Source organism: Leptonychotes weddellii, chromosome 8 (assembly GCF_054177405.1).
Source record: "Leptonychotes weddellii isolate Sample4059 chromosome 8, ASM5417740v2, whole genome shotgun sequence".
In the NCBI taxonomy this organism is placed as follows: Eukaryota; Metazoa; Chordata; class Mammalia; order Carnivora; family Phocidae; genus Leptonychotes; species Leptonychotes weddellii.
This window is the reverse complement of record NC_138376.1, coordinates 17,653,410-17,668,187: the sequence shown is the minus strand read 5'-3', so window position 1 is coordinate 17,668,187 and position 14,778 is coordinate 17,653,410. Positions and strand designations below refer to the sequence as shown.

The window sequence follows — 14,778 nt, the reverse complement described above, 5'->3', positions numbered from 1 at the left end:
ATCCACCAAAGTGTCAACACGTTTGGGAAGCTGCCATGTAACAGTAGAGAGTTAAAGTTAGCTCTGTTGACTTTGGCTTGGCAGACTAAGCCAGGGAGAAAAATAAAACCTCTTCCAAATTTTCCACACAACCAAAAAGCACAGAGCTTTGGAAATCTGTGCAAAATGAGCCATTACTCCAAGTTTGTTAGAAGTGTATGAGGATGGCTTGGAAAATCATGGAATAGTTGAAGAGAATTGTTCAAATTGTTCAAATGTGGTCAAACCTTGTTATAGCTTTATGAGCAGGATATCATAAAAATTCATTTGTGTAAAATGCAGGGCAGCTTAGTAACTAGGTTAACGAAATCAAAATGAGCCATTTGGGGAGGACGGAGACCAACCACGTTATACCCTTGCCAACAGTCCTGCCACATGGATAGCAACAATTGGGGGGAGTGGAGGGGGGTTTGTTCTTGTCTTTTATTTGTTTTGAATATAAATGTGAGTTCCCAACCTCCATTTCTAGTAATAGTCAACTAGGTTATTTGGGCCAACCCTCCTCAAATTTTTTTATTTTAATAAAATATACATAAAATTGACCTTTTTCACCATTTTTAAGTGTATGGTTCTGTGGCATTAGGCACATTCACACTGTTGTGCAACCATCCCCACCATCCATCTCCAGGTCTTTCTCATCTTCCCAGACCCAAACTCTCTATCCCCATTCAACACTAACTCCTCCTTCCCGCTCCCCTAGTCCCTGGCAGCCACCCTTCCACTTTCTGTCTCTGTGCGTGTCACAACTCTAGGGACCTTATATAAGTGGAATTCTATGTTTGACCTTTTGTGTCTGGCTTATTTCACTTAATATGATGCCCTGAAGTTTCCTTCGTGTTGTAGGTATCGTAGTAGGGACCCATTTTTACAAATGAGGAGTTGAAGCTCCGATAATTCATCTTAGGTCATTCAGATCTTTCCGTGAGGCCCGAAGTAGAGACTCTATAATCTTTAGGTACATAAATAATAATACTAATTGGTAACTATAAGCCTAAACTATGCTAAACACTTAACATGTATTATTTTCATGCAGTTTCTTTAAAAAACCCTATAAGTTCATTACCTGTATCTTGGAATGAGAACCTGGATCAGAGATTAAGAACTGGCCCAAGATCCTCTAGTGGAGAGCTCATGGCACTGGTTGGTTAGTCTCTATCTTGTGCCTCTCCATAAGAGATTTTATTCAGTGATTTCCCCAAAGCAATTATTTTCGTATATGCATGCATGTAGAAACCAAGAACATTGGCTCCACTCCCCAGGAGGCACGAGCGTGAACTTCTTCCTCCTGCGGAGCTTGGCATGAGACACTCACTGGGAAGTACCAGGAGAAGTTACAGGGATTGATGGGAATAAAACCCTGGGGGTGCTTTGAAACTTCCCTGAGGACCTGACAAGTGTTTGATGTGAAAAAGCATTTCTTGCCTGCAAAATGTGTGTCTCTGAGGAGCTCTTAAGTTGCCAACACACGAGATGACTGGGAGCTGGGCGGGGGTTGGGGAAGGCAGGTTTGAAAGCAACTCTACTCAAGCTGCACCCAGCAAGTTCCTTTTTCCCTGGCTCTGACTCTCCTTCCATCGAGGCCTGGATTAGAGTTGTCTTTCCCAAGGCAGTAACTGTCAGAGGAACCATCTGGTTTGGATTCTTGTGACTGACTCCCCCAGGAACAGAAATCCTTCTGGGAAGAAATCGTAACCACAGCAGTAAGCAGCAGTGAGAGGCAACTCTGATGCTGGCTAGCTAGGAACTAGGGGGAGGCCCCCGCTCCAAATGGCCTACCAGGGACCTACCGTTCTGAGAATGAGAAAGGCAAACCTCTTAGTTTTGGAGAGTATGGGGTGGGGTGGGGGGGAGGGTAATTTGTGGCGAGAGGCTAAAAGGTGTCCAGAGTGTCTATTACAACTCGAGGTCTACCTTCTACAGGAAGACTTTCTCAGTGGGCTCTCTCAAGCCGTAACCCAACCCCATTAAGCCAACTCCCTTCCCTCTTGCTTTGATCATTAATATCACTAATGCATCTTATGTCCATGCATTAGCCTGTCTGGAAATTGCCCCAGATCAGGGCCCCCTGCTCTTTCATTCCATGCAGGCTCGCAAATGCTGCTGGCTGGCTGGCTCATTTCCTCCACATGTGCATTTACTCTAGAAACTCATCTGTCCTCTGCACTAACTCTTGGAGTGTTAGAGCCTGAAGGAGCTTGGGGCCCATTCAGTCTGGCCCTCTCACTGGGGAGGCCACACAGACATCGCTGGGGCTTGGACTGGGAACTAGGTCTCCTGCCTCCCACGCCTGTGTGTTCACCACAGAAATGCTCATAGGGAAGCACCGGAGGGAAGAACCGTTTGCTGAAGGAGGATGTGTGGTGGGAGTGCAGTGTGGCTGATGTCACAGCAAACACCAGCCCCATCACGGCCACGAGGGGAATGGTCCTCTGCTCGGGCTCCTCCCTGGTGGCTGCAGGACCTTGGAGGACCACTGGTCCCTGGATGTAAGCTGGTTGGGTCGGGGTTCTCCTCACTTGCTTATCTCTGTGCAGCTCAGTGCCTGGAACATGCTATTTGTGGAAAGACTAAAGGAATCTATGAGTAGACCAGTGATAAACCCTTGAAACTCAAATGTTCTAAATCTCTGTTAAAAATTCAAGCTCCAGCCAGTGACCTACTCGTTTTAGCCAATATCCAATGCAATGAAATTCCAACGCCAAAAGAAATGTTTAGGCTCTTTCTTCAAACTCACTATAGTGAGATTTGCCCTCTCGAACTCAGTAATGGGTCTTCTCGTTTATTTTGCCGATGAATAGAAGCCAAGTACATAAGAGAAATTTTGTTTACCTTGAAAACCACAATTGTCGATGTAGTCTCTTCTCTCCTCCAGGGAAGGTTTCTTGTCCTGAAGGTTGTCCCCCTGTGAGTCCGGGGGGGGGGGCGCGGGGGGCTATGGCAGCTTCCCACTGCCCAGCCCACTGTGGGCGGGGGGGACAAGAGCTGCGGCTGCACACACACACCCCCCATCCCATGCTCTCCCCGCAGCTCTCTTATTCCCCACAGCTGCTTGGCTTTGCAGCCTGCCTTTTTAATGGCCCCTTAAGTAGGAAAGGCCTTTATTGAAAAGCATCCCTGTCCCAGGGCTTCCCACCTCACTTGTGGCCTTGTGTTCTCTGTTAGTCACAGGGCGGCGCTAGAAAGGAACATGGGCTTACTCCGTCTCTTCCTTGAGCAGGAGGATTACAGACATTGCCCTTCTCAGTAGCTTGCAAGCCCTGTCACTTCTTAGGGGAAGTTGGGGGTAGAAGGAAGAGGCTGGAGGTGGGACAGGAAGAGAGGAGGAGCGTGCTGGAGTGCTGAGGCTTGCTACTTAATACTTGGGCTCTGAAACCAAACTGCCTAGTTTGTGTGTGTTTGTGACGAGGTGAAAATTAACCATTTTTAAAGTGGGCGGCTCAATGGCATTTAGCACGTTCTCAATGTTGGGCAACCGTACTATAGCTACCTAGTTCCAGAGCATTTCCTTCACCCCAGAAGAAACCTCGTACCCACTGTTCTCCTTAAAACGGCCGGTGATCTGCCCAGCAAACAGCGTGTTTATTTGGGAATAGCAGAGAGTTACAGTCCGGAACAAGCCAGCTATGGCACAACCATAGGCAAACCCCACAAACAAAAGAGAAGAATATTATTTTATGGAGAAGGAGGAGGTTGAGAGGGGTCGCTTTGGACAGAAGTCCATCGGAGAGAAGCAGGAGTCGGGGTGATGACGGCTTCTCACTGGCTGAGTTGCACGGCTGGTGGATCTCTTGAAGGAGGTGTGACGTACATCTTTCCCCATGGGGGGCTGTAACTGATGACTCTCCTGTTGAGACTCTTCTGGTGGGGTCTGTAACGGACACTTCTCTTGGAGTCTGTGGTTGGCAGTTCTTCCTGTAATTGACATTCGGTGGAAAGGCTCTCCCTTCTAGCCTCCCAGGCCCCTTTATTAATTTATTAAGCAGTTTCTACCCAGACCCCCTTCCCCGACCCTCTGGAAACCACCAGTCTGCTTTCTATCTGTATGAATTGCCCTCTTCTGGATGTTTCGTGTGGATGAAATGATGCGGTACATGATCTGTTCTGTCTGGCTTCTTTCACTCAGCCTGCTTTTGGGGTTCATCCCCATTTTAGCAGGTGTCAGGACTTCATTCCTTTAATGACTGAATAATACTCCATGGTGTGGATATACCATATTTTGTTTATCCCTTCATCCCCCCGATGGCCATATCCTGTTTGGCTGCTGTAAATGGAGCTGCTGTGAAAATTCTCATATAAGTGTTTGTTTGAACACCTGCTTTCAGTTCTTTTGGGTATATGCCTAGCAGTGGAGTGGCTGGGTCATAGGATAATTCTCTGTTTAACTCTTTGAGGACCCACCAAACTGTTTCCACAGTGGCTGCACCATCTACATTCCCGTCAGATTGCCTGGTTTCAGATCCAGTCCTGCCAGTTAGTAGCTGTTTCAACTTGGGCGCGTTCCTTTGTGCTCCGTGCCTCAGTTTCCTCATTTGTATAACCAGGACAGTAATGCTATGTACTCCGTGGGGTTTGGATGCTTACAGGAGTGAACGCCTGCAGAGGGCTTCGAATGATGCCCGGCGTGCAGGACTCACCACAGAAATGTTTGCTGCTGGTGTATTGAACGACAGTGAAGGTCATGGCAGATACAAGATTGAGAAGCTTTTTGACTAAAAAGGCCCACATTGGGTGGTATAAAAGAATCACAAGAGCTCTAATTTGCATATTTGGAGTTGGGCACTGAGGGCATCCCTCCTTTGGAGGAATCCATCTTCATACCTGCTCAGTGATAAGCCACAAGATCCTTCAGCTCTGTAACTCCGTGGTTCTTGTAGAGAGCCCGCTCCTCAAGGACGAGGAGACTCATGACCAACGGCAGCGCCACTTCTTCCAGTTCTCCAGCAAGCAAAAGGAGGACAGGAGTGTGTCCCAGCAACTAAAGGCTCCAAAAAGAAGTCCCTAAAAAACAATGGGCCGCCTGGGCGGCTCAGTCGGTTGAGCATCTGACTCTTGATTTCAGCTCAAGTCATGATCTCAGGGTCGTGGAATCGAGCCCCACATCAGGCTCCACGCTCAGCCAAAGAGTCCGCTTGTCGCTCTCCCTCTGCTTCTCCTGCGGCTTGCGTGTGTGCACGCTCTCTCTCTCTCAAATAAATAAATTAAATCTTAAAAAAAAAAAAAAAAAGATTTCCTAGAAAACAAATAAAAGTAAGTCTTCTCTCTCTTACCAGTGATGGTAGGAAAAGGCAAAGCTGGTTGATTTTCAGTTGAATCTACTGAATTATCACCAAATATTCTGCCAATTTTATTTCTCTCAATTTATAAAATTAATCCATATGTTTATGATTCATTTACACCTCACTCATCGAAATGTTTTATAAAAGCTGTGTGAATCCCAGGAATCCTGACAGGGGCCTTCTCTGAAGCACACAGAAACAAGATGATAAATTTTTCATTTTGGGTTGGAAATCTCAGCTTGTCGAGTGGCCATATTACCAGCTCTTCAGCTAAGTAAGAGATGCCAGAGGAAACCAACGAGAAAATGTACTAACAGTTGCCACAAGGATACTCTGGCCTCACACTTGTATAGCACTTCATAATGTGCAGATCCCTGTCACTTTCTAAATAGGTCTCTGCAACAGTTTGGAAAGCTTGGTGGAGTAGGCGCTGCTGTTAGCTCTTTCAACAGAGAAGGAACGGAGACCCAGGAAAGGCCCAGAGATGGAGGAGCCAGCGCTAGGACCCTGAGCTGCTCACCTCCTAAGGGGCCTCTGGGTCCCTCGCTCGGACAGGGACTCAGGAGGGCGGGCAGAGGCGGTCCTCTGCAGTGCGCGCCCCCACCCCCCGCACACACACACAGGAAACCATCACACCCTTGCACCGTCTCCAGGTCCCTGACAACCTGGGCCCCCCGATCGCGAGGCCACACTTGTTCTCGTAAATGTTTGCATCATCTTCAGACATCTACAATTCCTCCGCCCTCTTTCTCCCTCCTTAACTCATTTCTCCTCCCCCAGAACCTTTCATCTCTCAGAAACTCAGGATGTTGCAGCATCCTTTCTTGATGGCGTCCGGTTGAATGAAAAGCCTGTCTTCTGCACCCGGGGGAGGCCGGGTAGGGGCTTCCAGCAGCCGCAGGAGGCCCAGTGCAGGAGGGCGCAGTTGCGCTGTACTTCTGCAGTGGACAGTTTCTTAAGGACCCCAGCAGGGTGGGCCTTGCCCTTCCAGCAGCACCGTGAGGCCATCCAGTGTATCTGCAGCACAGAGGTGCGCCGGTGGAGAAAGCGTCTTGAAACCATGTGCGTGGAGCATCTGTCCTGGGCGCTGCAGTGTGGGGACTTGTCACATGTCTCTGTGAAGACCCAGTTCTGCAAAAGGCCCCACTACCTGGACCTTGGAAGCATGTCCGTATGGCACAATTGTCTGTATGCTTTCCATGGCCCATAGGGGTGCAAAGAGAGTGATACCTCTCAGCCTTCTAGACGGCTAGAGCCCGCGGGGCCAGTCCCAGCCTTGGGACCCCAGTGTGCCTTCCACCCGTGATTGTTTTCTGTGCTGTGAGAAAGGTGGAGGCATACGGGCCTTGGTTCCTAACCCTCTCTGCTTATCAGAGTCCCCTGGGGAGCCGACAAAAAGCCCAGAAGCCCAGAACCCACGTCCCACCTGCTGGACCACGATCTCCAGGGCTTGGCCCCGGGAAAATCAGACTCATAAGAAACGCCCTTCCTGGGGGACTTGAATGCCTCTGGGCCAATGGGAAGCAGCAGTCCTGATTATTCAAGTCAGGGTTCCCCTAACACCACCTCCCGAAGCCCGTAAGAGGCCGTTAGTGCGAGCGATGTCCCTGTACCGCCTGGATCCCATCCTCAGCTCTCCACTGGGGTTGAGCTGGCTGGAGACACCAGCATGGCTCCTGTAGGCGGTGGGCACGCCTGTCCCTCACTCACCTGCCTTTCTCTTCCATTCTCCAGGACGCACAAGACCAGCCACTGCTACCGCATCACCTACCGCCACATGGAGCGGACCCTGTCGCAGAGAGAGGTCGGGTGCGTGCACCAGGCCGTGCAGGAGGCCGTGGTGCGGCTGCTGGGCGTGGAGGGCAGGTTTTGATGCCACTGCCTGGACCAGGCTGCAGCCTCTCGGGGCTCCAAGGATTTGCGAGAGAGAAAAGGATGTTGTTTGTGGACTGGGGCATCCGTCATGTTGTGATAAATGGGTCAGTGTTAGGACTTCCAGAAAATAAAGGATCGCTCTTGAGAAACTGTTGACATAGCATTTGTCTTTTATTTGGGGAAATGGGGAAAAAAGAAGCAGTAATATAAGAGTTCCCTCTTCCTTTAAGAAATGCTTTGCCCGTTGGCGCTCGGTGTGGTTAATTGGTCCCTGGGTTCCATTAAGCTATAAACACCAGGCGTGTTTCTTGCCCGACAGGCTCTTCCACCCTTGTAATAAGTGAAGCCACACAAAGGGACATCAGAAACTCCAGACACCAGAAGATTGTTTGAATCTGCTTCCATGCTTGCTTTCTTCTCTTCATTTTCTGCTTTGCAAAGGGCAGGCTTCAAACGGGGCACTAATGAAATGCCAGCCCCCCCTCAAAAGTGAAGACAGTCATGTGTCTGAGTGGGGCAGGGTATCTCTTGCTTTTCATAAACCCATGGCTTGGAGCCAGGCCTCTGGCCCCAGGGCTTGGGCTTAGCTCCCTTCTGGCCCACCAGCGAGGAGAGAAAAGAACAAGCGCCGCCCCAGAGGCTGGGAGGCACACAGGGGCCCCCTTCTTGAACCCCTGCGAGTTTTATTGCCTAACAGAAGGCCCCTGCTTCCGGAGACGACCTTTAAGGAAGAACATGGGGCTTTGATGTCCACCCCCCCTTCTATCCCAGGCACTTTGTAGTCTGCCAGCCTCACTCCTGACCATTTTTAATAATCAAATTCCATCCCTGGTACGATGCTGGAGGCGGATGGAGGACTGCGAGGGCTGGGATAAATATTTGATGAGGGGTGGCCATTATCAGCTAGTGGCGTGGGGGGTGGGCAGCTCTTCTCAAAGGGAAGAAATGGGCTTTCATGTCATTTCACCTTGTTATTCATTTGTACTTTTCCTTTGGATTTTCAGGGAATTAAGGAAGCCATGCCCCAACTCCTGCACCCAGGCGTGGAATCACACTGCTGTCCAGGGTCCTGGGGCCCCCCCGGGTGCGGCTCCTTAAGTGGATAGATCTGAGTGGGAATGCACAATATGATTCGTAATGTCTTCTTCAGTAGCGTTTGCTAGCAGACCACTTCTGCTCTGGCCTTGCGCTGCATTTCCAGAGGTCCTTTTTATCCCCAAGACGAGTTAGGCTTTGATTAATATTCTCCAGTAAAACAAGTTAGGTGGGTAATACCCAGAAAATCATGGTGCCCCACCTGGGCCACAACCAGAGCAAAGATTTGTCAGATCTTGTGCTTGTGCCCAGCCCTCTACTCAGGCCTGGAGGAGTGACATTCAGGAGGGCTCACAGAGTGCTTTTCTGAACATTCCTCTCAATACACTGTATCTGTTATCTAAGGTTTACCAATGAGGCACAGAGGTCTGAAGAAGCCACAGGACTTGACCAGGAACGACACCCAGGAGGCGGCCGGCCTCACACTCAAGCCTGCTGCCTCCAGATTAGTAACTTCCATCTAAGCAGACCTTGGTTGGTTGTAGGATCTGTGCCTCCCTCCTGCTCCTTGGGCCTCTGTTTCATTCGGACAACTCCAGCCGTGTGGGCTCCACTCTAGTGGGCTTGCCCTTGCGCCAAATTGGCCCCCCAGGGCTCAGGGAGCATCCAGCTCTTGACTTTTCATGTGCTTCCCACAGGAGAATACGTAACGAGAAAGGAAATAAGAAAAGCAATTTAATCCGTAAGATGAATAGCACTTTGCAGCTCAAGAGCAGACTGGCTCTGTATGAAGTTGAGCGTGGTGACTAACACCAGCACCAGCACCGTGGGCCTCTGGGATGCTCCGTTCCCTCCTTTGTGTAATAAGAATAATAATAACACCTACCGCAGAGGGTGCTCGTGAGGACCAAAGGAGACATCTCCTGATCTGTACCTGGCATAGAACCTGGAACCTAACGAGCCAGCAGTAAATGATACCTGCTCTGACCATTATTCAGGTGGCAAAAGGTAGAACTGTGGAATATTAGAACACGAACAGATTCTGGAGAGGGGCGCTTAACAGAAGGTGGCGCAGTCAGTTGGGCATTCGACTCTTGGTTTCAGCTCAGGTCATGATCTCGGGGTCGTGGGATCGAGCCCCATGTGGGGCTCCATGCTCAGTGGGGATTCTGCTTGGGATTCTTTCCCTCTCCCTCTGCCCCACCCCTTCTCTCTCTCTCTCTCTCAAATAAATCTTAAAAAAAAAAAAAGATCCTGGAGAGCGCCATATCCCCCCCTAGATGAGTATCTATATGTGAGAACACTGGAGTCCAGAGAGGCAAGACGACTTACCCGAGGGCACAGCTAATTACTGTAGAGCTAGGCCTAGAAGCAGGCTTTCCAGAGCCATTTTCCACAACACCACACTGAATCCGACATCTTGAGCATGTCTCTAGGTGTAAGGCCCACTGAAAGTCTTGACACTCGTAAGGATCAGGAAGGCTCAGGCTACGGTTGCAGCCATGTCCTGGAGCTGAGCACCAAGTATCCTTCCAGCCCATGCATCACCTATCCGGGTGAGCAGGACTCTCGAGATGCCAGCCGGACAGAGGTCAGCAGGCTCTGGCTACCCTGAAGGTCATGGTGATAAATTCTGTGACCACCTGCAGCCTCGGGGGTGGAGCCTTGTGGGCTCCACAGCCACTCGTCCCTTTGTCCCCTCCCTGCTCTTCCGTCTTCCTGCTGGGTGACCCCCTGCTGACCCGATTCCCCTGCGCTGTCCCCTGGAACTTGTCATTCCTGGAATCAGCCAGCCACCGCCACACTGGCCCAATGTGCCCAGCCATTGGCTGGTGGTCTGGCAGACGAGAAATGAGAAAGGAAACCCTTTGCCACTGGAGGCTCTTTTATTTTTTTACTTTATTTTCATAAAGAAAGAATACATGGTCGCCTCCAAATGCCCACGTGCTGACTCTGCTTACCAAGACACCCCAGCGGACACGTCGTGTCCTCCGTCCTCAGGCCACGAGTCCGCCAGTCTCCCCACTGACCACCATCACTCAAACAGCACTTCCGGGCTACTAGCTGGGGCCATGAGCCCCTCCCCATCTGCAGGTCAGATGCGTATTTTCCTGGTAGTGGGAGGGCACGTGACTGTGACGGTGGAGTTGACGTGGCTGACATTGTGGTCTTCCAGGCATGATGCTCCACCTTCATTCAGCCATTTAGATTGGGGCCGCTGTTCTGTGCAACAGATGGAGCCAGGGAAAGAGGGGCCAAGTCCAGCCTTCATGGAGTTTACGCGCATCCTCTCATTCCATCCTCACAAGCCCCCGAGGCTCATGCCATTACCGTCTCATCTCCAAGGGCGAGATTAATTGTGTGCAGGGAGATGTTGCACAGCCAGCATTGGAGGAAGCCCTTCTGACTCCCAGGCCTCTGCCCTTAACACTGCCTCCCATTCCTCCCTGTGCAACTGCCCAGGCCCTGGGACAGTGCTAGTCAGGGCTGGGAATTCCCTCCGGACTGTGGCAGAGGCAACGGGCCACCGTTGAGGAGACGTTGCCGGCAGGGGCTTCAAGCTTCAGGACGGTGACAGCAGCACAGACAAGCCACAGGAACTCTCCGTGAGGTGCTAGGGCCTTGGATGTAGGCCCTTGGGACCAGCTACGGGATCTGTGTCAAAACTGCTGGAAGCCCCTTTTGATCCCCTGACGCTCGAAGCCTCCAGTAGAATTCACACTTGTAGCCATAGCTGCTTCTGGACAGCAAGTCAGATTCAAGGTCACTGTCAGGGCCGAAGAGGTCAGCTCCTGAGTGACAGGGGAGAACCCAAAACTGAACAGTCTAGGACCCTGCAAGAACAATCCATGCTCCCAGGAGGGAGTCCTGGCACCGGGGTGGGGCAGTGGGGCAGCCTGACAGGAGATAATGTGGTTATTTCCGACCTCAAGGTCGCATTGGCTCGGGGATTTCTGGGTGGCTTCTATACCCAGAAATGCCGTATTGCTCTAAAAGCAATCAACGGCAACCAAAAAGCCCGCGCCCTATTCAAAGGCGGGGGTTCGAGGCAGATTTCCTGTGAGGTTGACGTGACCGCCCTGCTCTGGTACTTTTTCTCTCCCATCCCTGAGCCCTGAGGATGTTCCCAGGAGGAGAGCAGCGCACGGGTGCCCCAGACGGGTCACCTAGCATCCCTAAGACTTGTTTTCCTCCGTGCTAAAATGGAGGTGACAATCCCTACCCTTCTTCCTGCAGACTGAGTATGAAATGAATGGCTCAGCAAGCAGTAAGAAAATCAGGTGTAAAACTCTTTTAAGTATTTCCTGTTAGCCTCATGACAACGGTCTGTCTACTAAGAAGTTGAAAACATCAAGCCCAAGGCCAGCACCAGAGTCCTCTAGTCAGTGGGTAATAGAGCTGGAATTTAAGGCCACGTTTCCATAAGACGAAAGCGCACGACCCTTACACCAGGCCCTGTGTCTGCCAAGCCCCGAAAAGAACACTGAGACAGCACATTACCCTCTGCAGCCACAGCTGTAAAAAGGGGAGTGCCCTCCGTAGCCTTCTCTCTCAAAATGAAGGCCAGTGTGTGTGTGTGTGTGTGTGTGTGTGTGTGTTTCCCTATGGTGCATACAAGCCTTACAGAGGGCTTGGCGTTCTCATGAATCAAACGATGGAGGGGATGCCAGGCCACACTGAGTTAACAGCAGAAATCAAGGAAGGCACTCGAGATGGGTTACACGACAAGGATGGATCCAGGAAGAAAATCATTTTCTGATTTTCTCTCTAAAGCAGCACTTCCCAGCCCAGGATCCCTGCCACACCCCGAGCTCCTGGCGGGTCCGGCGCAGGACTCAGGTGACCCCGGGGCTGCGCAAAGATTGTGGCTAACTGGCGAGACAGCGGCACCTCGTCTTTCCCGGCCAAGAAAGGATCTCAGAATGCAAGTGTGTGCGCTTGACATTTTATAAAGGGAACTTGAGAGTCTATTTTTAACATCTTCTAACCTATCAAGAGTGAATTATTTGAAGTCATCTATACTTTATTAGTAATAAGAAATAACTAGGGTGCCCCAGCAACTCCATGGAGAAAGGGAAGTCTTTTCAACAATAATAGCTGGTTATCCGCATAAGAAAAAAAGAAAAGAATCTCCTTTTCTTCACACTTCACACTTCTCTTTACTTCACACTGAACACAAAAAATAATTCGAGATGGAGCATAGACCTAAATATGAAATCCAGAACTTGTAAGGCTTTAGGAAGAAAACATAAGGGACTATCTCTGTGACCTTGAATAGGCAAAGATTTCTTAGAAAGGACACAGAAGGAATTAGTAAAGAAAAAAATGACAAATTGGACCTTTTCACGATGTAAAACTTCCACTCTTTGAAACGCATCATTAAGAAAATGAAGAGGCAAACCATAGGATTGGGAGAAAATATTTACAACCTATGTTTCACAAAGGACTTAGACCCAGAATACACAAACATTTCCTACAATTCAATAATAATTAAAAAAAAAAAAACACCCTTTGAACAAAATGGGCAAAGACTTGAACAAACACTTCACAAAGAGAAGATTTATAAATGGCCAAGAAGATGAAAAGTTGCTCAGCCCTTTCAGCTGGCCAGGAAACGCATTTCTGAAGTTATGGAGCGGACAGAGCTAATCTACAGTGGCAAACGCAGATAGATCAGAGGTTGCCTGGGTCTGGGAAGTGATTGACTGAAAGGGGCACACAGGGCATTTTTAGGTGATGGAAATGTTCTATATCTTGAGAGGAGGGCAGTAACGCGGACAAATGCATTTGTCAAAACTCATCAAACCATCCACTTGAAGATCTATGCCTTTCGCTGTATGTAAATTATGGATGTACAATAACAAAGAGACAAATTTTCGTGCTGCATCTCACGACCAAATGAATGCTACGGCTCAGAAGCAGAGAAAGCCTCAGATTCTGGAAGAGTTGGGCAGAGAAGGTTCTAGAAGGACTCTGGGGGCAAGATCACCCGAGTCCATGGTGCACCTGGGTGGGCAGCTAGCTCTGCAGGGGAGACCGGGCGAAGGTGGAGGAGCAAGGGTGCAATCCCAGGCCCGCACAGGACGCAGGTGAGAAATGATGGGGCCCTCGCTGCTATCCTCGGAGCGGGGGGTGCACGCAGGGGACTGGCCGGCGGACTCAGTGATACAGAGCAGAGGGAAAGGAGGGGACCCGAGGGCTGCTGGTAGAGCCTCTGGTTTAGCCATGTAGCTGCTCCCCAAAGTCCTTGGGGCTGGAGCAGCTCCGTGACATGAGCCACGCTGCACCCCTGGGCATGGAGCTTATAACAAAGCACATCCCGGGTCCATCTTCCGTCAGTGGGAATCACCCAGGGTCACAGGGAAGCCAGGCAGCTGGCCCGTGGCTTCCGGATCCACAGAATATCTGTCTCCCACCTGGGGGAGGCTCAGAGCGAGGCCTGGTTGAGAAATCCGACTCCAATGACACTCTCCCTCCTGCCCTCAGGCCACCAGGCCTGACCACAGCCCCCAAGCCCCCTCACCCCGGGGGTCACGACCTGGGAGGAGCTGAAGGCCTTGCTGAGGGGTAAAGCCCCCCGCCTCAGGCAGCAGAGGTGAAATGTGGCTCTGCCACTGAGTAGCTGGGTGACCCTGAGGAGTTCCCGAGCCTCCTGACTCAGTTTCCCCATTTTACAAATGGGAATGCTAATCATACTCATGGGACCATGATGGGGGTTAAATGAGCTAAGGCATGGAAGCTCTTAGTTTTTTTTTTTTTTTTAAAGATTTTTTATTTATTTATTTGAGAGAGAGAGAATGAGAGACAGAGAGATGAGAGGGAGGAGGGTCAGAGGGAGAAGCAGACTCCCCGCCGAGCAGGGAGCCCGATGCGGGACTCGATCCCGGGACTCCAGGATCATGACCTGAGCCGAAGGCAGTCACTTAGCCAACTGAGCCACCCAGGCGCCCCTGGAAGCTCTTAGTTTTTAGCACAGTGAGCTATTACAGCTATATTAATATTTTTCCTAAGCCCATGTTGGGAAACGGTTCTGGAATTAGGTGGTGGTGATGGTTGCTTAACTATGTGGACGTACTAAAATCCACCGCAGTGTATGCTTCGGAAGGGTGACTTTTATGGCATGTGAATTCTATTTCAATCAAACTGTTATTTTTTTTTAAGGTTAAGAACATTGACATCTAATAGTAATAAAATGTTGTAAATATGTATTTACCGTATGACCCAGCGATTGCATCCTTCAAGTATCTCCCGAGAGAAATAAAAGGAGGGATCTTACTGAGTTCGGGCTAATGTGGAAACGGGCAGAAGTGCTGTGCCTTCTCCGGAGCTGGCAGTGCTCGGTCCTCCGCTCCTTCCCCGGGATCTGGCCGCCCAGAGTCCCGCCCGCAGCTCCAGCACAAGGCCCGGGGGCCGATTGGACCAGGCATCCGGAACAGGGCTGCTGTTTTCTCGTGCCTATGGACCTTGCAGCCTTCCGCCCCTCCCCAGGGCAGGAGGGGCAGCCCTTGACCTCCTGAGGAAGCCTCAGGGGGCCAGCTCCTTTCTTGGTCAC

General features: G+C 50.4%; 1 protein-coding gene across 8 annotated transcripts in view; it reads left to right on the top strand.

Annotated features, from left to right (window-relative positions):
- FARS2 (phenylalanyl-tRNA synthetase 2, mitochondrial) overlaps nt 1-14,778 on the top strand; it is a 471,129-nt gene that overhangs the window by 407,089 nt on the left and 49,262 nt on the right. For 4 of the 8 annotated variants that reach the window (XM_081827732.1, XM_081827730.1, XM_081827731.1 and 1 more), the window contains one exon: nt 7,050-7,344. The exons of 3 other annotated variants lie outside the window; for them this stretch is intronic. In XM_081827732.1, coding sequence (XP_081683858.1) covers nt 7,050-7,188 — 139 coding nt within the window. In that variant the 3' untranslated portion in view covers nt 7,189-7,344. Of the gene's footprint in view, nt 1-7,049; nt 7,345-14,778 lie in introns of those variants that run through there. One more of the 8 variants, XR_014147549.1, reaches the window with a different exon arrangement.